At 37.9% G+C, this 24,531-nt stretch overlaps 1 protein-coding gene across 1 annotated transcript; it reads right to left on the bottom strand.

Annotated features, from left to right (window-relative positions):
- Positions 1-1,975: 1,975 nt before the first annotated feature.
- On the bottom strand, positions 1,976-19,224 carry LOC145465878 (uncharacterized). The gene is made up of 6 exons (XM_081449640.1): positions 19,030-19,224; positions 13,410-13,551; positions 11,576-11,621; positions 9,344-9,430; positions 6,440-6,540; positions 1,976-2,115 (listed from the first exon to the last, which is right to left on the bottom strand). Exons 1-5 carry the CDS (start codon positions 19,207-19,209, stop codon positions 6,447-6,449), a joined length of 549 nt encoding a protein of 182 aa, XP_081305766.1. The 5' UTR covers positions 19,210-19,224; the 3' UTR covers positions 1,976-2,115; positions 6,440-6,446.
- Between the last annotated feature and the right edge of the window lie 5,307 nt (positions 19,225-24,531).

Genomic DNA, 24,531 nt, shown 5'->3' with positions numbered 1-24,531 from the left:
AAGTCCAGATTTCGATGCCTCGATGTATCTGGAGGCGCATTGTAATTCAATCCCAATCGTTGTTGCACTATCATTACAGCAACTGCTGTGCTGCACAATATGTGCATTTATGACAAAACACCACTCCCTGATCATATAGAGCAACCCCCTCGTGAACCAGACTTGGTAATTGAGGTACCAGCTCACCTTCATAATAATGCTGGTGTATTGGTGAGAGATCGCCTTATAAATAATGTGTTTACTTAACTTTACTTTGCCAAACATTTTCAGTTGGAAGGTGTAAAGGCAAGAACATCTAAGTTACTTTTTGCACCATGATAGATTTCTGCAAACTGTTGCTAGATTATAGTTCATATGGTCAATATATCAAATCCTCATAACTTTATGCTAGCAAATTCCTTTAATGTGATTGGTTCTCAGTCCACTTCTCCCCTTCCCTCCCCTCCCCGCTTTGGTAACTATGGACTTTGGATGTTCTTAGCTGAAGCTTTTCAACTAGTTATTTAGAGGTACAATGAACTTTGTTTACTGATCATTCATCAATCATGAAGTATTGAGTTATGTTTACTTTTTGGATTGGAATGTGAGTTAACATTGAGTAAATAACACAAACATAATGTTATAAACGAGACAAACACAATGTTATTTGCTTTAAGCAAAGTTTAACTGAATATTCTCAGGGTTATAATAACCAATGAACATAATTGCGAGGCTTTGATTTTTTGCCATATTGATTTGTTTTTGGTGAAAAAAGTCCACCCCCATCGAATACATCAGCAGCATGAAATCGAATGAAATGAAACTTGTCGTACCAAGTCGTACTCCTTCTCCTGCGAACGAGCGCGAGGCACACGCTAGAGACTGGTAACGGTCCGTCATTTTTCCGGGCCCGGTAATTACCAGGAGAGTTTACGGGTGCTTCGAGAAACACTACTTCGGGCCCGATAAAGTTTCCCGATAACGGACCCGATAAGCTATCGGGCCCGATAATTTACCGGGTCTTTCGAGAAACAGGCCCCTGGATGGAAAATAGTACTCTAAGCAATCCTTATACACAAAAACAAAAAAGAAAAAAGTGATCAGATCAAGGAATTGCGTTACCCTGGATAAATTAAACGCACAAAGCAAAACAGCAAATTGTGTAAATCATACCAAGGGTAATGTTAAACCACAACACATACTCTGTATTCTAGCATCTTTTAGGGATCAACTAAAACTTGAGCCACACCCAGATAAGACCTAGATTAATCTCCTTTAGGGGTCCAAGTCACATTTTTTGACAACTTTCCCTACACTTTCACATGGTTGATCTCCTGAATATATTACTTTTGTACTTCACTGTGCTAATAACAAATATTTCTTTTAAATATTAATTGCCACATACACTTGGTATATAAACTGAAAATATGAGTTAAATTAGCAGTTAAATTAGCAGTGACAACTGCTTGCAATTTTAGCTAATCCCTACCACAGTTGGACCCCGCTAATTTGAACTCCCTGTTATTTTTGAACTGTAAAGTCATAAATTACAGTATAACAGCATCTTTTAGTCATTTACTATCGGCTATTTCGAACTATTTTTCACATCCCCTGAGAGTTCAAAATGGCAGGGCTCAATTGTACTTCATGAAAAATGTGCGCATACCATTTTCATTCACAAGTTGAATTCTCATCTGTTCGCTGTGCTCACACATTCTTTTCAGATAAGCCTCAATGAGTGAATAAATATCATACAAAGCATTTTCCATGATGTAGTCTACATTTTTATTGGTACTGAGATTTCTCCTATGCCATGATTATGACAAGTGAATTAAATCTACTAAAAGACACATGGATTCTTGTCAATAATGATTGCATAGGTATACTCTATTACAAATTCTATAAGTCACAACCATGCAGAAAAACAACTATTTAAACCACAAATCCACTGACTATTGGCATCAAACCCCACCCAGTGCTAAAACCAGATTCCTCTGCTGTGGCATAACCCCCCAAAATATATTAACACTGTAGTTAAACTGCAGTTATTTACAATATTAGATACTGGTACATTGCTCTTCCTGGTAATAAATTATATTTCATTGTGGAAGGAATTCCATGTCTTGGTTCAATAACCTGAAAATTGATGTACAAAAGAGGAAATGCTGAATGTGTCTGTTAACAGTAACAGCAAGGAAAGCAACTGAATGAAAACAGAGAAACAATTTTATTATTGTATTTATATACAGCTTAAAAAGTTTCAGTTGAGCATTAAAAATACCATCAAAGATATCTCAAACCAATTGAGAAATTTGCACTTTGCTGAAAAATATGGCTTTGATTTCCTTCAAATATATTAACTTGTATAATAATAATTAGGATTTAAAAATGAGTTACAACATCCTTTATGGTTACCCCTATAAAAATGATCACAAGAGAGAATGTGTGCTGTACCACTGATGATCCAGACTTATCAGTACTTAACTTTGAAGCAACCATAAACTGTAAAATCGCCCTATGATGCATACCTATATATTTGTATTGGTACTTCAAATACAGTAATGGATCGAATATATAAATTGATGTGAGGGTCGTGACCCATAATCCCCCTAGAGTTGTAACTCCCATAAGCCCTAGTGGTAGAAGTGTAATAAACAAGAAAGTATGTGGTCAAAAGTGTTGACTGTTTTTGCAGATTAGTCCACTGTTTCCCTTTTGAGACACTGTTGAGATCCTGTTTTGAAGCTCTATCAGCGAGCAAGTAACAAAATTGGTGTTTCCAACCGGGCAGTTCAGCTGATAGAAGGAAAGAACGCCGTCATTTACATGTCCAAACATCAGCCGATGTCAACGAGTGATGCAAATATGGCTGCACGCCCACTGAACTGTTCTGTTGATGATGATGCAACCAACCAGACGAGGATAGAGACTAAAAACCTGTATTATCCAGTGTTTCAGCCAGAAATTTCACTCGAGGGCCAAAGTCGTCCCTGAAGACCTTTTATAGGTGCCAATTTTTGAGAAAGGGGCCAATAAATAATAATTGGTCAAAAAAAGTCGCCAAATGCGCATTTTTTGGACCCGTGCATTCAAGAAAACTATCCATTGGCATACATGACGTAGTCAATCATCAAGGGTTTGCAATGCATTATAGGGTGATTTCAAGCACGATCAGCCATTTAGAAGTTTTCCGATATAAGAGAATCAATACAGCAAGCAAAAGGATGGACCGACTTCTTTTCTTATGTTGAATGTTTTAGAAGCAAAGATCTTTCAATATGGTTTTCTAGAAGGACATAATGTGTGAGAAAATAACCACTATTGATTGTCAACACAGAGAAATGTAGTCGCCTACATGGCGACTAAACCAGAATTTTTGGTTGCCATGGATGAAATGTTAGTTGTATTGGCGACCGTATCGGTCGCAATTTTGAGCTCTGGGATAGCTTTTAAAATACTATGCCTGTGGTAAGCCTGCAGCCGTGTAAAAGGAAAGGGCCAAATTGGCCCTTTTATTGTTTTTCCTGGGGCCATAGAGATTGCAACGCGGGATTCCCACAATGGGATGGTCTGGGGGAAACACTGTTGTCGAGTTAAGTGTCATGATAAAAGTTCAAGTAAGAGATGGCAGAGGAACTTCAATTAAGAATCCACACAGAACTGTGCAAAGCGACCGTGGAAAATACCTAGCTAGTTGCAATAGCATTTGAAGATAAATGAAGAGGAATTGAACGACAAAACAAAGATTCCGATCATCAATAAAATCGCTAATGTTATCGAGAAAGAGTTAACAGGTAATTGGAGGAAGAGGAAAATGTGACCTTTTTCCAAGCCATCATTGAGATATTAGTTGGCATTCCACTGCCATTCAAAGATGTTAAAGAAGACAAGAGTGAGTTAATTTCACAGCGCCCTTTCAGATGGTGTCAGGGGATTTCCTCCACCTTGAAGCAAGTACAGGAGGTTATGAATACATTTTGGTCGTTATGGATCATTTCACACGATACGCTCAGGCTTATGCAACCAAAGATAAGTCTACAAAAACAGTTGCAGAAAAGATATACAACGATTGCATTTTGTGGTTTGGACTCCCAGAAACAATCCACCATGATCAGGGCGGTGAATTTGAAAATAAACTGTTTTACAAGTTGGACAAACTTATTGGAGCCCGTCACTCTAGAAGAACACCGTATCATCCAGAAGGAAATGGACAAGTAGAAAGACTCAATAGGACACTCCTATCCATGCTCAGGACTCTGCCTGAAAAGCACAGGTCCAGATGGTGCAATCATCTGAATAAAGTGGTACATGCGTACAACTGTACAAAGAATGATGCCACAGGTTACGCACCATTCTTCCTACTATTTGAGAGAGCCCCACGCCTTTCTGTTGATCTGATGTTCAATCTTAAGCCTCCCAGTGGGTTTCATTACTACCCCAAGTAGGTAAAGAAGTGGAGAAAATTTAATGCTATGTCAGAGGCATTCAAGATTGCCTCAGAAACTGCCCAGTGGAATGCCCAGCAGGGGAAGAAGCAGTATGACAAGAAGGTGTGCAGGATTGTGCTGGAACCAGGCGATAGAGTGTTTGTCCAAAACTTGAGTGAACGAGGAAGACCAGGAAAGCTGCAATCGTATTGGGAAAATGAAGTGTATGTCATCGTAGAACAAAAAGGTCAAGACACCCCAGTATACAAAGTCTGATCTGAGTCTAGGACAAAGAAAAGAGTGCTGCACCGCAACTTACTGTTACCTTACACATACTTGCCAGTGAAAAGGCTGACGTAAGACCCAGGGATAAAGACAGTGCTGGACAGCGAAATAGAAATCCTTCATCAAAGCTCAGCAAGCAGAATCAACCTACAAATTGTCCAGTCAGTAAGGCCAATGATGATGAAGACATCCCATCCTTCACACCTGACCAACTGCAGGTCAAACATCCAAGTAACACTGTTGAACACCCAGGAACAGAAGAGTTAGGTACACAGGATTCTGTAGCTACCGATGGTACTGCTGACCACTTACTGGAAGTAGAACCTGAGCTACCTGTCAATGACTTGCGGAATGAGTACACTCCTCGTGTAGAACCCGAGCGGTCCCAATCTCCTACATCTCAACCCGTCGAAACCTGACAGCCACAAATCAGAAGACCACCTGTCCATACGACGTATGATGTCCCTGGCCAGCCTTCATTTTATCCAGGAGTAACTAATCATATGCATACAGTTTCAGCTGCACCAAATCTGCTTCCAATGTGGCTAGGCATGCCACCTCACCACCAACCACTTTGGTACTGTCCACAGTATGATTTCCAACTATTCCTTTGTACCCAGTTAGCTGGTAATCACTAGGACAGTTTTGGAGGATATCTAAACCATTACCAAGACACTGCATGACAACATTGTTTTTCTAACTTTGTTGTTTATCAAAAAATAGGACCAAGTGAACATGTTAGCATTAACGTAATAAGTACTTTGTGCCATCATTGAAGGAACAAGGATTTCTGTCAACACTTTTACAAAGTGTGATAACTTGAAGATTAGCTGTTTATCATGTGTTCTGTGGACCCACGCAACCCGCCGAAATGAATTTGATTTATGTCTACCAGAAGTATTACGTATAAGATTCATAGGACTCAGAGATATTGTAAGCAGTTTAGTTTTGACATGTCACTGAGGACATTTTTTTGAGGGGAGGAGAGTGTGAGGGTCGTGACCCATAATCCCCATAGAGTTGTAACTCCCATAGCCCTTGTGGTATACATGTAATAAACAAGAAAGCACATGGTCGAAAGTGTTGACTGTTTTTGTTGATTAGTCCGCTGTTTCCAGCTCAAGACACTGTCGAGATCTTGTTTTGAAGCTCTATCAGCGAGCGAGTAACATTGAGTCACCAATTTATTTAAGACAATGGACTAAGCATCTTAAAATAAAGTATCAGCCATTAAATCAGTGTCTTACCTTTATGAAACATAGTACATTTCTAAACATTTACAGATAAGAAATGAATAGGGTTGTAGCTATGGAAATAGAAATGACAGCTGAGATTTTCAGTGACCCAGCTCCCGGAAAGTGCATATTTGCGACCTAAAGAAACTAGTAACAAAATTTTGTTCTAAATCTTTTGCAATGTCTTGAATGCAGGGCTACCGAGCATTGCGCTTACAAGATGGCAGATGCAGGAAAAGAGGACCTTAAAAATGTGCTCAAAACAAGATTTTATTTCAATTTATACGTAACTCGTGGCACTGATACTCAAGGTGGTCAGGAATTATACAAATGTTATAAATCTTTTCATTTAGACAATATATATAGTTCAATGTGGAAATGATTGTACATGTGTGACCTAAACTTCACTTGTTACCCTTTACCAAGTGATCACCAGCCAAAATCCAACTGGCTAATTTTGTTGACAGCTGGCACTTAGCGACAACCCTGTATGACATTCCAAATTTCACTAACCCACATGTCATGTGTATCTGTGTGGATACAGGTCCTTCAGGGCTTTCTTGGCCTCCTCCACACCTTTGTCTGCTGCCATTTTAAGAAGAGGTTCAACTTCACTAAAAAAAACACAAAAGATATACGCTGTAAATACTATGTACTTCAAATGATACTTAATGGTTACCATTCGCACATGCCCTTCAGAACTTAAGGCTGAAAGCAAAGTTGAGTTTTGGTAGATGTCGATGATATATTTTATACATTTTCATGACTGACATGGAGCACACTTTTATTAAACAACAATTTCTCCCACAGTCAAAATATTACAAAGAGAAAATTCAGTAGAAGCATGCAAAAAAGTGGTCATTAGTAGAGCTGTTCACGTACAAGAATGTGCTCTTGCAAGCAACCCCAAGGTCCCTTACCAGCGGCTTCAACAAATATAACATCTTCAACCTCAGGCTAAGAGTAAGACTCTCTCTCAGGCACTTTATAATTATCACCTTGATCTGTTATATTCAAAATCTTTGTCAATAATATTATTATGCAATGTTAACCCACTGACGCCCGAAGGAAATTGCATGCAACCCACCCCTAGAATCCCGACGATTTTTTATCATTTCAGAACAAGCACGAGTACTTAAAATAAACCATATGCGCAGTAACCCCACTCACAAGATTAGGTTTCAAGACATCGTTTATTTTAAGCTGAATAGATGAAGAGCCAAAATATTAAAAAATATCAACAAAAAGAACTCAACTTGATGTATAAAACTGATGAGAAAACAAGAAATTATATTATTTCTTCAATGCCGCGTGACAAAATGCACAACAGAACCCGAGAAAATTGAATATGTGATATTGTAGTCAGATGTTCAAAACGCTACATGTGCTTTAATCAATACGACGAAATGTACAATTCAAACAACAGAGTGTGGTGATAAACGATGAAAGGGAAGAAAGCGATGAAAAGCGAGCGATTGCTACAAACAAAATAAATCACAAGTTATGAACGAATACAATAAAAAAAAGAAATAACGAGCCAAAGGTAGATGATACTTACAAACATTATATGACAAGAACAGCTAGGAAAACGAAAGAGGAAAGCGGAAGGCGGTAAATGAAACAGGAAACTGTAGCGTCGCAATGAAAATGCACAAATAGACTAGAAAAATGCATACAAGAGGGGACTGAAACAAAACAAAATTATGCGAAAAAACCTAACAGAATATTGATAACATAAAAGTAAGACAAATGAAAAGAATGCAATGATGACGGAAAGAAATAACAAAAGAATTATAAACGCAGTGGCAACATGCGAAAATGAGTTATTATTGACTTTGGAAGACAAATTGAAACCAAATATGACAGAATTTCCATTCTTATACTATAACGGCTAACATTTAAGAAAACAACGGAAAATAAGGCAGACACATGTAAAAACCAATTTGAAAACAAGAAATCAAATAATTTCTTTGCTGCACTGCAAAATATTACAGCGCTGCAAAAGAAAGATGAAAGTTGTAAGTCAAAAAGACGACAAAAGCAAAATTATTTTGAGATCAATTGTATTTCAACTGTGCTAAATTGGTGACCACTTAGTTCTTTTCTCAGCAGTTCTGTAGTAGCTGAATAAGACTCCAAAAAATATATTTGAACGAAGCGAATAAACTAATCAAACAAACCGCAGAGGTTGCTGTAAATTAAATATGCAGAAATCCAGCATGCAAAAATACTGTTCACTTTTAAAAACTAAAATTCTCCAAAACAGGGCACAAAATGAAAGAAATGTGAAAGGAAATTCAGTAACAATAATTTTCTTTCAAGCTGAGGCAAAGAAACCTATTTAAAAGCAAAAAAATTATCAAAATTTCAAAGACGTGCTTCACTGCACTACCGCATGTTCAAATTAATTCTTCATGCTAAAGCGAAAGCTCCGAGTTTCTCCCGAACAAAAAAAAGAGAAAAATTAAAAATAGATAGCATATTGGCTGCCTGGTAAAACCATAGGGGCTAGTGGACCCAGGCAGCCGGGTTGGTACATTTCGCTGACCCCTAGTCCATGGACTACCCCGACGGACCTGGTCCATGGACTACTTGAATGGACTACCCATGGACTACCCTAAATGGACCACCCTGAAATCTGTGGCAAACATAAATTTAACAAAGCTAAAACACGAACAAAAGATGTGATCGATCAACAAACACAATTACGGAACATTTGCGATGTAACAGATTTAATCCCCAACTGGACCTTTGTCAGAAAATATTACAACCGAAATAAAGGAAATGAGTTGCTTTTCTCGTTCCCTGTCATGGCATAAAGAATTGGCTCACAAGTCACAGATGAATGCGATTATATATGCCAAATTTCCACTTACCATCTAGCATCCTTTTCATATTGTGAGCGACCGTGAGCGACTCGTGAGCAACTACTGCGCCCGCTAGCTACACTCATTTGGCCAGGGGGAAGAAATACAAGATGGTGGTGTATGGGTGTATGGGGTTATGTGAATGTCGTGTCTTATCATGCAGGACTATTAAACAAAAAGAAAACTCGCTCGAATCCAATATTTCATGACAAAGGTCCAGATGTTAAGGTGGGAAACGTTTGAGGATTAAATCGCTACTGATCTGATCTGATTTTGTTCAGGATCATTAAATCTGTTAAATTGCAAGTGTTCCGTAATGTGTTTGTCGATCGATCACATCTTTTGTTCGTGTTTTAGCTTTGTTAAATTTATGTTTGCCACAGATTTCAGGGTGGTCCATTTAGGGTAGTCCATGGGTAGTCCATTCAAGTAGTCCATGGACCAGGTCCATTGGGGTAGTCCATGGACTAGGGGTCAGCAAAATGTACCAACCCCAGGCAGCCATCTTTAAAATGAATTCTTATTCAGTAAAACTGATAGAATATCTTACTGTTCCTCAACATCTGTGTCATAACCCTGTAAATGTCCAGCAACCAGATTGTAAGCACCATGCCCATGTCCATTCTTTGTTGCTTCCCTGGAGACAAAAATTGAAGAACAAAAAGATAGTCTCCTCCACAGCTGTTTTTTGGGATGTCACGCAACGCTTCCCCCAAAGAAACAGCTGCTCACATCCAAACCACATTCTTTTCCTATAATTGTACTTATGGTTTGCTGGTGGTCTGTTGAACAGACCAATTACATAACAACAAAGTCCAAAATGAGGTGAGCTTTCATTCAACAGGATGTGGCAGATAATCTAGTTAATGTACTGATCATAAAGGACAAAACACAAAAAAAATTGTGAATGAAAACCTATAGTGCTTCACGTGCTCATCACTGTGCCCTGTTAATGAAAGACTAGATATTTTGCGGAAAACTAGTCATAATCTCACTAACATTATAACATCCACGCTTAAGGTATCAGTATACCCCAAAATTGACCATTTTTCAAAAAAAATTCAATTTGTTTTCCTCTCTTTCAGTAGATCTTGTTGCAATCTCTCGTTTAAAAAAATTTTATGAAAAAAGATTGACTCCAAGCAAAATTATAAGCCAAAAACCTTTAATTTATACCTGTCAATGGGTTGTCAAGAGAAATAAACTTGCATTAAAAAGTTGCATGACCTATTGCCACGAAGTATGATTATCAAACGTTTGTGTTTGGTAGTCAACAAGCTGCTCTGAGTGTTCTCCGTTTGTAGACTATTGATATAGTTCAATTAAATATGTCGTCAAAGAAACAAAAGTTTGTGTCCATTTGCAAGAGTGAAGAAAGCACCACAGAGAAAAAAGCTGGCTGGGTAAACATTTGATCCAAATTGGACTGATGCATTAGCTGCTAGTGACAAAGGTTCCTGCTTCAAACAGGAGAAGTCACTTGCACTCGACAAGAAAGACATTTGACATTCTCTAAGCATTACTTCCTCGGGACTTTCGCCATTTAAAGCGGTAACGGTAAAGGTAACATCTCAACTCAATCGCTATCTCGCTATCTCGCTATCTCATGGGGTTTCCTTTCCGTTGTTTCTGAGTGCACTCTTGCGTTGTCTACAGCATCTCTAAGCTAAAGCGTTTTAAAAATCGAAAGGAAGAAACAGAAGCAAAAATTATTTTCTTGCTAACCTGGGCACAAGAGCAATGGAATTCAGATATTGCAAAGGATACATTGGTACATTGATACGTTTTGTGTAATTACCTCATTACACCAGAAGAAATTTGCCCAGAAGTATCACATTTTCCTTCGTATAAGCTAGTGAAGCGCATATTTTGAGTTCGTTTCCGGCCAGTTTTCAACATTTTTTGCTGAAATGTGGAGAATGTTGCCTGATAATCAGGCCCAAAAAAACATGTTGGGGAATTTTTATTTTTTGCTCTTTTCAAAAGTTATGACTATTTTAGTGAAGAGAATGCATGTTTTATCAACTCTCAAAGCTTAACCCAGGTCAAAAACAAACCAGACAAGCAATCGTAATCTACAATTCTTAAGCTTTCAGAAAATATATACTTTACTGGGGTTTGTGTCTAATGTCCAACTGTAAAGTGGCCCCAACAAATGATGGTCATTTGGGGTATACTGATACCTTAACATAGACGTCAACTGCTACAGTCTTATATTGCATGGCACATAGTTTGTACGGAAGACACGTTATAGGCGGCTTTTGAACTTTTAGTGAGCTACTAAGAAATTGGAAGATATTAAAATTTAAAGAAATTCATGCCAGGCCAAGGACTAAATGTTTGTGTTGTCCTACAGATGGAAATCAGGAAGAAATAAGTAACATTCAGAGCTCACTGTCAAAAAAACAAGTTACATATCAAGAACACTTCAATTTAGCTCCACCAACACTTCTACATCTATATTTTCCAGATCATGCAGTCAAGCATTCTCGTCCCCAGAGGCCACACTCCTCTTGGTCAGCATCAAGAGTCACAACCTCTGGCTGGACCCGATTTTCAGAGCATGCGCAGAGACACTGGAAGTCCACGATTCACTTGACTATTTCAAATGTTACATACTGCTGTATGCCCTTTAAAATGAGGGGGAAAACGGATCAAAACTCAAACTGCAGTGGAAGCTCTAAAGGAGGTTAAGCATACACATATTCACCTCTGATGACATATTTGCACTTCTATATACACAAAGAAATCATGTCCTGTAGATTTGTTATTGAAGACTAACCTGAACCAGTAAAAAGCCATTTTTTCATCTTTCTTTACTCCATGTCCTTAAGAAAAATATCACACAAAATGATGAGTGAAGATTCACATTGAGTAGGGGCACTTTGTATTCTCCAGTTGGATCATGTGTACTGAAGGCATCTGCGATCGATACCATTACTCAACATCTTGATCGACATCCCAATCGATACTAGGTCAACACTCGATAAACACTCCACAGTCGGTCAATAGTAGACTGTCGACTGAGATGTCGATCAAGTGTCAATCAAGTGTCAACCGAGGTGTTGATAGAGTGTCGATCAAGTACTGCTCAGGATGTTGATCGAGGGTGTGGATTGCGGTTATCAATGAACACTCAACCGCGGATGCCTTTAGTACACATGATCCCTCAGTTCTCTAGTTCTTGACACATGTTTGTTTTCTTGATTCACCTTTTTTTGTCAACTCAAATTTCTAAATTGTGATTCATGTTTTCACAACATCTGCCCAATGTTACATCATTTAAAGTAAACACACTGTACAAATCTCGACCTTTACTTTTATTACCCTCTATGTATTTTCGATTTACATATCTGTTTTTCAACATGCTTTTACATGCAAAGTTCTAGTCTGCAAGAGAACATCAAATATAGCTTCATCATTCAGGACTCAAAAATGTGACTCACTGGTTGCCAATTCGACCAAACATCAAGCGTTGGCAACCAGACATTAAGGACTGGTCGCCAGTGGGCGACTCACCTTTTCTTCCATCAACCTTTTAACCTCAAAGGAAAATCAACCTTACTTGTGGATGAAAGATGCAATTTATGTGAACAGATGTAACAACACTAAGCCGAGATTCTTCAATCATCGCCTTGATCGCCATGTTTGATTCAGCAGCTTCTTTATTTAGAGGTATTGCAGGTGCACTAAACAACACGTGCACAGAGCCTGGTACAGCTACCAACAATGTGGCAGAGCAGGGGACTAATTACAATACGTCCGTTGAACACACAAAGCCTTAGCTTAGGACTGAAAATTTCAGAGACATGGAACTAGATGAGGAAGAAGAACAAACATGGAAAATGCAACTGAAGCTACTTTCATATTGATTATTATTTCATAAATTATGTTGTTTTTATGTATTCTTTCTTTAAAATTTTACTATCCTATATAAAGTTCCCTTGTATGTAAACTTAGAATTATGTTGAAGATTGTGTACACTAGAGCAAAACATCAATGAAAAAAATGACAACCAAAAAAATTACAATCTGGCGACCAAAATTTTGGGATTGGCCTCCAGTTTGCTCCTTATATAATATAATAAAAAAGTTAATTTCAAGTCCTAGCATTAAAGTGGGGGACAGTGGGGGAGCCCAAAGAATAGGGAGTGGGAGGGATACAGGAGACAGGAGAGGAGAAAGTGGGAAAAAGGCTGGAGTTCTTAGATGAAGGGAAGCAGGACAGAAAGAAAAGTGTAACCTTTTATTAATGCATTGGAATTCATACTTTCAAAAACAAGAACCCAAAGTGATACTGAGTTGCATTTCAGGTCTTATGAGACCTCTGAGTACATCAACACTAGGGCTGAAAACATGCTTGTAAACTTCAACCTAAGAATTGCACAGCTAAATGACGAGAACTAGAGCAGGAAAGAAAAGGGCGAGAAGGTAGTCAATACAGGTACAGGAAGCAGTAGAGTATGGTACGGGAAGCAGGACTTTCTGACCACATGTCCCCACCCCCACGCCCCTACATATAACAAAAAATAAGTATTTCAAAAGTTATGTCAACAACTCTCCCCCACCCTTGAGAAAAAAAAAAAAAAGATAACCAAAGATTAAATGTTTTCTCACCATTTAGGTATTTGTGTGCAACATGATGCTGGGCATGTGAGACTCCCACATTTGCGTAGGCATTTAGGACATGGAAATGAAGGTGATCCATGTAATAATACATGTAAAGGAAGAACAGCAGCACACCAACAACCACTGAAACCTACAGAAAACAATGCTCATTAAGGCCCAGGTCAAATGTTGAACTCCACGAGACAAACTAAATTGCAAATTGAGTCAATCCAAATCAGTAAAGCTCGACAGTTAAGTCAAATGTCAAACTTAAGGTGGCTCAAAACAGTTTCCAACACTTTCCAAGACATGATGCATGGGTCATTACAACCATGCTATATCGGTTGATGCCACAATCATGGTATCAAACAACTGCACTATCATTGGTTAACATGTTGGTATCAATTTCGTGGCACAATAGATTACCATAGCAACAATACAACCTGTCAAAAACACCCTGAATTTCAGCTTTAAACACTTATAACTCAAAACTGAGCTCCGTGACCCCCATTTTTTTAATATCGGATTGTAATAAGCATGATAAGATGCACTGTTTTACAAAGTTTAAAAATACTCTTTAGAGTGGGTTCACAACACAGTTTTCCCTCCAATGTTTCCTTTGGGAGTCCTTGGACTCCTTCAACCTAAGGTTGAGGGTCCAGAAGAACAGCAGTGGTGGTCCCACAGTTAGTATTGTTTGAAATTCCAGGAGAACAATCTAATCTTTTGGCAGGTAATTAATTTTATTACACTGCACAGTAATATGGTATAGGGACCCAAGAATAAATAAGTGTGTCTTTTATTCAATCAGTTTCTGTTATGTTTTCTTATTAAAAAAAGGAATAAAGTACTAAAGGTATCTCTCACTGATTCATAAATTCAGTCAGAAAGATAAAAGCAGCAACTGCTAATTCCAAAAACTTCAGTGCTACTTCTCAAATTACATTGAAATTTGGTCAAATATTTTCCTGTCCAGCCCAACCTTACTCAGTCAATAAGTACATAACCTTCTCCAGTTTATCGCTGTTGTGTCGATCCAACAGTGAAAAACTAACAAGGTTTAAAATAGCAGCCTACACTTTGATGACATATGCTGGCGAATTTTTTACCAAAGAAATACAGTACTGCTCAGAACTAAGCGAACATCGAATGCGTGTTCTTAACGCGAAGGGTTAAATGCGCGCATGCGTTTTGCTGTGTTAGACTGCATTTGGACTTCACGTTATAACACGTTAAAGTAAATACATTAGTATGCATGAGCTTGGTTATCGTTCGCTTCCTTTGTTACTGTGTGAAAGGAGGTTAACGACCTTTTCTAGAGATAACATTCAGTATGAATATGATGTGTTTTCAACGGGCAGGCAAGTTCTACATGTAATTCTTCTGTACTGGCTGAACATGGCGGCAGTTAGTTACAGACCTTTTTTTTTTTGTCTGTTTGCATTCGTCCAACTTATGAATAAAATGATTTGCATTTCGAAAAATCAACACATAGAGATAGCGAGCTTTCAAACAGCACTGTGAAAAAAACAACAGACAACATCAGGAATTTTTTATTTCTTTTAAGATCTTAAAAGATCGTTATCATGTCTAGACACCTGGTAGCTGGGAAGTGTTTTCAAAAACCTAAATACCCAGCAGTCTGAAATTAATTTATTATAGAATATTAGCACAAAAAGTAATTCTATTCTTCTTAGAATCGTAGATCTTTGTTTCAAAATGTCAAGCGATTTAAAGTACTATTTCGGCTTTGTATTTGACGAAATTTTCAAGCTTGGGCATACTATAAAATCTCAATGTCTCGACACTTGTTTTCTGAGTCTGGAGTCTCACTAAAGTCCACACAAATTACAGCTGAACCCCGCTAAGAGTACTCCATATTGGTTTACATGCCAAGCGAAATAATGTCTTGGATTTATAGTGGATGAATTCTCTTAGCTTCTTCTATTGTTCCAGCCATTATCAACATCCATGATATTCGCACAAACTATAGAATCGTTAGATTTGTGTTCATTCATTCCATCGCAAATAAGATATTTGATCCTTTCAGAACAAAAAAGACCTTCAGTCCAAACTTGAGGACCCTTGAGGCATTCAAGCGATATGATCAAAACGTTTTTGCGACTCTTGAAGAAAACAATAGCTAATTAGGCCGCAAAATGTTGCATAAACAAGTTATTTTAAGGACAGTGTCTACTAAATACAAACTTTAAGGTTTTTGTGCCAGGTAAGGACCACATGGAAAACATAGACCTTTGCAAGGGCTTTTGGAATCCACAAAGAAAAATTGGGGTAGCCACACATTTTTTCAAGATAATTAGCCTCGAATCTCAACAAAAATGCTGACATCAGTATTTTCTGAAAAAAGAAGGAAAGGATATTTCTTCACAGATTTCCTTCGAATTCGCCTTCACAAACAGAAAAGCAAGCACATTTATTAAGATCTTAAAACTGCATGGTAAGCAGTAACATAAAAACGATTTTTGGGATGTTTTTAACAACAAAATTGTTGCAACAGCACTTTTAGCGTCTCTGACAGCCCTCCTCTGGTTCAGCCAAAATACAGTCTAAATACCTTTTGCTCACACCAGAAACTAATCACATGTTGAATACACTTGCCACTTCCATTTTATAACATAAAATGTAGAGGTAACCACACGTTTTTTAAAGTTATTGATCTTTTTTGAAAACTTTTATGGTGCCCATTACATGTTTTTCTGTCACCTCCCCAGTAAGTAAAACATTTGCATATTTTGCACTTGTTTTGCGCCTGCACTACACCATCTGCAGGTACATGTTTACAGTTGGATTTCAGTATAATTTTCGACAGATAACAGCTAGTTTTTCAGCCAGAAGATGTTAAGAGTTAGTGGTTAGCAATATGCTTCTTTTTTAGTGTTCCTGGTTTAAGTTGCATCAATGTCAACCCCAGCGCCCACATGGTGCTTAAACCGTACCTTGGGTGATGTACAGAAAGTATGTGCACTAACAAAAGTAAGCACTGTCCTTAAGATGAGAATATGAAGTAAGAACTTGGCGCATAATTGAAAGCAATGCAACAATGATATTGCTTTCTCTGAAAAATCATTTCGCTGTTTGAAGGAACTTTTTTTCCAGTGGTTACTTACATAATTTTCGGGTAAAAAATTATTGCATTTTTATATTTTCTCTGAGCAGGCTAGATAAGGGCACAAACTTAAAAAAAGCGATCTCAACCTGATGGTCAAGACTTTTATAACATTGGTGGCTTCTAAAGGAGCCATTTGTTTTTATTGAGGCATTTAATAGCCTGAAGCTCTGCCCTCATGTTCAACAACATCAGGGATGTTTTGCGGTATTAACCTCATGTGAACTGATTACTCGAGAATGGCTAGTTTCCAGTCAAGTTTTCTTTTGTTTGACTCTGCTGGAAAAAGGAAATATCAAGGCATCAAATATCTCTTGTAAATGTAAAATTATCGGCCTTACAGGTGGTGTAAACACCGCAGTGGACGTCATAATTTTCATTCAATGGGCTGCTTTTATTGCTTGAACTGAATGGAACTGATCACCATTTAATAAGCTTTAACTTTAATTCTTTGGTGATTTACCCTACCCTAACCCTAAACCCAAAAGGAATATTGGTTATGAATAACAAAGGCTAACATGTTGGCAATAACACGTGGCCCTATCGCGTTGGCAAAAATGCGTGGGCCATTTCACGAGTTAGGGGTTTGTTCAGAACACACGTTTTATGTTCGCTTGGTTCTGAGCAGTATTGTAGAAAGACAGAATCGCTAATAATGTTATTAGAATTGAAGTCAGTTTTGTATCCACAGCGCTCGAAAACTCTGACCAGTCATTCTCGTCATGCAATCACCACACAATTGTAGATTTGTTGTTTTAAATCGTCAAGGAGAGGGCCCTGCAGATGAGGTTGGTTTTAATAATAATAATAAATTCAATATTCACTAAGATTTGGAGTACTGCCGAAGCTAAACTAAAATATATAGCTTACATAGTGCTAGACAGGACGGATTCCCCGTGTTTGTTAGTGAAGAGGCAACATAGTCACACAATCATCTTCGACATGTATGCAAAATGTAAATATGGTTTGTAACAAAATCACTCCACATGAGAAGTGTAATCACACATCGTTGCCCATGAGAAATAATAGTGTAGAAGACATTTTGATATATGCATTTATTTAATTATTTATTTAAAACAACATCCACTATTACTAATGTAACGAAGTGTAATAATGCAGCTCTCCAAAATCATTTGCTCCAGCATTCTTATGTTTCCGTTTTCCTCGGAAACTTCGGATCCTTCATATCAAAATTTGTGGTTGCCAGTAGACTAGGTTGTTATTACTGTCAAAACCGAGCTGACATATATAACACAGATAATTGCTTGACGAGAATGACAAGTAAATCGAAGGGTCTGAGTTCTCAAGCACTATGGAATAGAAAACTGACTTTAATTTGAATAGCATTATGGCGAATCTGTCTTTCTATTTCTTCGGTAAAAAATTCCCTAACAAATGTCATCAAAGTATCGGCTACTATTTTAAACCTTGTTGGTTTTTCACTGTTTGAATGACACAACAGCGATGAACCAGAGAAATAAATATCTCACTCCATTCTGGACGTTGCCTATGAACATTGCATGACCTTAAAACTTTTCAGATGATAAGAATCGAGGCAGGTTTAAATCTTTTTTTTTTTTTTTTCCAATTTCAAGGGGTCTGAGTTTTCGGGTCTGAGGTTTCAGGGTCTGAGTTTTTGTGGTCTGAGTTTTCGGGATCAGAGGTTTCGGGATCAGAGGTTTCGGGGTCTGAGTTTTTGCGGTTTTTAGTTTTGCAGGTTTTTAGTTTTTCACTTTTTAATCAACGGGACAGCGATAAACCGGAGAAGATGAGAAAATAAATATCTCTCTCCATTCTGGCTGTTGCCTATGGACATTGCATGACCATAAAACATAATTGAGACGAGTTTAAATGTTTTTTTCAGTTTTGGGGGGTCTGAGTTTTGGGGGTCTGAGGCTCCGGGGTCTGGGTTTTGGGGATCTGAGGTTTCGGGGTCTGAATTCTCGGGTTCTGAGGTCTAAGGTCTGAGTTTTTGGGGTCTGAGTTTTCGTGACAGCATTAGAAAAGTGCTGGAAACTGTTGCCAGCCATCTATTTAAATTTAGATCCGCCAACACGTTCTACCCGTCTCCTTCTACGGGTTGGTCGATCTAAATTCAGTCGGACGAACTCAGTTGAGTCAAACGTCGAACTTATCATGGACTTAATTCGGTCAGTTTAGTTCGTCTCATGTGAAGTTCGACGTTTAACCTGGGCCTAATTATTACTTGTGTCCTTAGGCTCATAAATGACTACTCGATCCATTGCAAAATAGATCATAGAGAATCTTTTATGATACATCCTTTTTCATAAGCTTAAGACTTCAGGTCAGGTAAACAATTATGACCACCATAACCTTTGTAAACAGAGTATGGTACAAAGCATTTACTTGTCTTACAAGCTTACTTTAACAATACGAAAAGAAGTGGTGCATCCGGAGGAAAAGGAAATAAACAACGTACTTAACGCTCGAATTCTCTTTTTAAAAACATGCGCGTTTGTTAGATACAGAACTCATTGTTACCTCTATAGCTGTCACCCACCACGGGTCGGGCTTCTTTCGTCTTGCTACATAAACTTTCGGCCCATAAGGAAGGTTTGGATCGTAATCTGGTCCTCCCGGTGCCCATGACGGTATTTCCTTGTTTCTCTTTCGAATTTCGTCGCCCTTTTTCTCCGCCATTAGGTCAATCACTGTATGCATTTTACGAGTAGAAAAACTAACGAGAACATGTTATTTGCAATATAAGGACCTTCCTGATTGGCTTACATCGACAATCGACCAATAGAAAGTCAGCTTATATTTAAAACTTCCTTCGCTGTAGCAGGTGTAATAAATATTCCCAAACTGCAATTTTTGCAGATAAAATGACAAACTAAATTGGGATTGACGTTTGCTAGAATGTCATTACCTACATCTACGAAACCAGAAAACTATAGATTTCGACGAAAAAGTAATTTTCTGAACGGAGTTATCTACACGGGAATTTAATTTACATCCCTGCACCAGTTTGTTCTTGTTTCTAGGGACCGCACTAATCCAGGTAATAATGGCGTCCGGTTGTTAATAATAAATGTGTTTGTTTTTTCACTAAGTTACGGTTAACTTGAGTGGATTCTAGTTTCAGGAGATGATTTATCTCTTGGTGAAAACTGTTGAAAATAATTGACAAGTGTCTTAGCAGAGAAAAACTGAATGTTAGAAAGTTCCAACAGTAGTCATGATTAGTTGACATTCTAGAATTGAGCGACCTCGAGAAATTTCAAAACAAGGAAACAGCTGTCTGTCTAGAATAATAGGGATCTTAAGCAAACCATGAAGGCAACGAGAACGTCACCCAAAAAAGGTTTAATGAGGAGAACAGTGGCTTTGCACGTGCTTTATAAATTCTTAGTATTGTGGAGAACGTTATCATGAGCCACGACAGTTTTAAATTTTTTTGCATGCATTTTTTTGGAATTGATCGCTGGCATTACATACTGTATTTTAGTTGAACGAGTTCTTAGAGCGATCGGTGTACTGAACAGACTGAGATAATAGACCAATAACAGTTCAGCCTAAAACAACAGACCTCAGTACGAGGCTCTGGGGAATAACTACAGAGTTTGTGGGGTTTATTCCCCAGAGCCTCTTGCTGAGGTCTATTGTGTTAGGCTGAATTTTAATATATCGAGATTGATCTATTGCGAAATTCGAAGGTAAAATACAAATTCATATTTAGCAAGCGTTTTCTCGGCGTCAACTGAATACCCCATCTCCTAACACATACCCCTATTAACCAAGAGACTATCTCTTGCTATTAACCTGCCGTCAGTCTTATTTCCACGCCCTTGTTTTATTGGCCGTTTTTATGCTAGAGACGTTTAAGTTGTCTAGACACCTTTACCGTCTAGGCCGTTAAAGGCGTCTAGTATTAAAACGAGACGTATTTAAGCACATGGCCTAACAAAAAATATATTTCTTTTATAAAAAAAAGACTGGGTTCTATACTCGGGACACTGGAAACAAGCAACTTTTAGCGCGCAAATATACGAACAAATCTACTAGCTGATACATGGCAGCCAGTTGAGGGCGTCACGTTTTTATACTTGACAGGTTAACGTATCAAACTTTAAAGACGACTGATAAGAGCGTCGTTTAGACGCTCTTAAGAGAAGACGTTAAAGTAGACAGAAGTTAAAGGGGCTCAGTCACGGCATTTTGAGATATTTTGGCCACATACAAAATTAGCTTTGAATGGTAGGAAACCTGAAAATAACAGTTTAACAAGATAGAAAAACACCAAAGAGATAATGATAAACCATAAATGAACAAGGATGGCTAAGGATGGAGAAGATTAACACGGATTACAAACGACGAATTTGAAACATCGAGGCTAAACTTTTCAATATGCGCAAACCGTGACTGAGTTCCTTTAAAAGCGTCTTCCTTATTTTCCGTTTTTATACTAGACGTTCAAGTCGTCTCGACACAGCTTTAACGTCCGAGACGACATTAACGTCTCTAGCATAAAAACGGCCATTGACGCGGACCGTATGCAAAAACGACATTTTTCCCGCGAGTTCGTAAATAAAAAGATTGCGGCAAAAGGGCTGAGAAATTCACCTATTTGTAAGTTATGTACCATCCACCAATTGAGGAAGAGACATCACTTGGTCATGGAACCACTTTCTGTATGAGAGGTCAGGAGAGAAACATGTACTCTTCCCTTGCCACCTCACCCCCGTATAGGGCAGGTTGGACAGTCTTATCAACCCCTTGACTCCTTGGTTCACTGATCAAACCGATTCCCTCGCCTGATTTACTGAAAGGAGAGTGCGAAGGTGCACGGATTAATTCGTAAAACCTGTCCATATTTATTCATTGTTCACTACTGAAATGAATCTTACATAGAATCCCCTTTCCTCGTCTCAAAAACTCAATAAAAAGATAGTTTTTGTTTTACTCAAAATGGCCGTTTTTATACTAAAGACGCATCATCATCTGGACGAACTTGAGCAAACATTTGTAGTTCGTCTGGTTATGCGTCTCTAGTATATAGACGGGCACAAGACGTATTATGCGTCTAGTCGAACTATCTCTCCTAGTGCGTCGTTCAAGACGCATTACGAAGGGTTGTTCGTGATGCGTCCTCTAGTATAAAAACGGCCATTATTATTGACATCTGAAGTCAATGAAAAACGCTCTAAATATTTACTCGTTATCATTCTGCTCAGTATTACATCATTTTCCCGTATTAGGTCAAGAGAACTAAAAAAATACTATACTTATTGACTGTGTGGGAGGGCTGAAGTGGGAGTGGGATGACTGGCTCAAGGTCAGCACGTATGGACTGAGTGCAGGGAGGTCCGTGCGTCCTGACCGAGAGCCACTTACTCAGCTTCTTTGAGGCAATATAACGCCTACTCAAAGGAGAACAATAGGGCACGGCACGGCATTCGTGGAAAGGAGCTCTTTATTTAAACATTTTCATTATATTAGGTATTAGGCATGTATTAGGTATTATGTAGTAGGTATTTTCAGATGACGCAGTCAGTTGCACAATTACTATTTATCACTATTTACCGCGGTTAAATAGAGATTAGCTATCTTCCTATACATTATATGTTTGTGCTTGCCTTATTTTGAATCATCAGGGTCATTATGTATATCAAATGCTTTGTATTTTGTTGTAAAAATTAGATGGATATGAAGATATTCTGCGGTGAAACGTTACTAAGCGGTATCCCGGCATCCAGCCACTGTGTGCGTGTTGTTGTGTCTGCCTTGCGGTAGTGTGGTTAAAGTGTTCTTAATTGATATTCAGGTACTTCAGATGTTCCTTCACGCGGAAAGCCTGTTCACGAATTCCACTCTCAGTTACTATTAGGTTTTCATGATAGAGAAGAAAATGATGTCCTAGAAAGAAAAGAAGATTGTAATATTGTTTTTTTCCAGCACCCAGGCTAGTAAACGTCCATCATCTTGACCGCTTTACAGACGACAACAACCGTGAACAGGTAGCTTTATTTGCATGACCATAAATACATAAAGTATTGCAACAGCTTTTGCAAACTATAACTAAACAGTAATGATTATCGTGAACGTGTAATAAGGTTATGATAAAGCGATCAAGTTAAAGCGATCAAGTTTGATTGATTTGAAAGAAGAATATTGCGTAAATCAAAGCAAGACCATAAATACATAAAGTGTTGCAAAAGCTTTTGTAAACTAAACTGACTAAAACAGTAATGATTATCGTGAATATATAATAAGGTTATAATAAAGCGATCAAGTTAAAGGGATCAAGATTGAAAGAAGAATATTGCGTAAATGAAAGGAAGAAAAGAATTTTGCTAATTGAATATTAACACAATGATTCGTAGAAGTCATAAGTTGTAGAAGTCAGTCATTTTATCATATGACCATTTTGTTGTTGGCTTCTGATAAAGTTGTGAACTCAGTGGGTGGACTTCTTCATAAATTTGCGAGTAGTGTTGAATTTTCGTTCGCCAGGATAGGTCACTTACATCACTCATTTTGAGGAAAAAAAATTGCAGCAAAAAATTGCTTTGCATCGATTTTGCGAGGCCGTACGCTTTTCTAGTAGGGTCGTACGAGTTTTTCCGGCCCTATCACTTCAGTCGACGCGTACAGTCCTCATATGGGACCTTTTCTCGTATGGTTTCCCATGGAAAAAGCGCGCGGGGCTGTACGGGCCGGTCAACCTTTGTACGGGTCATATGAGTGAGGGCCCTTATTGAAGTGTAGAGTCGTATTTTGTTGTCTTCATTCGCACGCGCCTTATGTGATCGGTACGAATTTCGGATGATGTAAACTAGAATCCGAAATACTAGAAAATAGCGTAACACTGAAATAATAAATCCGTTATTTCATGATTTAATGTATAAAACGCGCGGTCATTTTGCTCGTATTCTGTGTAACTCGTAACATAAAAAGGGAAATAACTCGCTTAATGGACAACGTCTGTAAGGGCTGCATCCTATGCTGCACATAATGCCCTTCAAGTCATTTATTTTTTATTGTATTAATATTAGTATTAGTATAGTTTTTTTTAGCAGTGTCCCCTAATTAGTATGGTGTATTATTTCCAGGCTATAAGGTTTTTGACACTTTAATAAAGTTCTCATTCACTCACTCACTCACACTCACATATATCCGCGAGTATTTATAATACATAATTATTAAACCATCGAATAAGCAAAACCGCATGTAATCTAAGGGACTCTGAGAATAAACTCAATGTTCCATTACCACGCGCAAGCTATTAAAAAAATAGCTTTAGCTATAGTGGCGCCACTCTTCCCTGAGGCAATTTAAACGCCTACTCAAAGGAGAACAATAAGGCACGGAATTCGTGGAAAGCAGCTCTTTCTTTAAATATTTTCATCATATTAGGAATTAGGTATTAGGTATTATGTATTAGGTAGTTTAAGCTGACGCAGTATTTACCGTGGTTAAATAAAGCTTAGCTATGTATAAAATCCATAATAATCTTTCCCCATCGTACCTAAGGCGTATTTTTACCAACACCTCAAATGTACACGAACACAATCTTAGAAACTCTGAGATAAATTGCTTTGTCCCCAATCCAAGAACGGAATATGCAAAAGGTAGCCTGCACTATAGAGGATCTGTTCTGTGGAACAAGATTCCATCGGAAATCAGACACCTATCTAATTTAAAACTGTTTAAAACCTCACTGAATGGGAAAGATTATTTTTAGTGCACTGTAAATTAGAGAAAGTTTTATTACATAGGTTTTTACTGTAGGCTAGTTAATTAGTTCGTTAGTTAATGTAATGTAGTGTAATGTTAGTAAATCCATTCCTGTTAACATAGTTAATTTATTCTTTGTAATTTGTTACACGTGTTCCTAGGAAGATCATTTTTATGATAAGATTTTCGTGTTTAAATAAAGATTGATTGATTCATTGATATCTTTCTTTATATTATATATTTGTGCTCGCCTTATTTTGAGTCATCAGGGTCATTATGTACATCAAATGCTTTGTATTTTGTAAT

The sequence above is a fragment of the Orbicella franksi genome, chromosome 13, assembly GCF_964199315.1.
Source record: "Orbicella franksi chromosome 13, jaOrbFran1.1, whole genome shotgun sequence".
NCBI lineage: Eukaryota > Metazoa > Cnidaria > Anthozoa > Scleractinia > Merulinidae > Orbicella > Orbicella franksi.
This window is presented reverse-complemented; position numbering and strand designations above follow the sequence as displayed.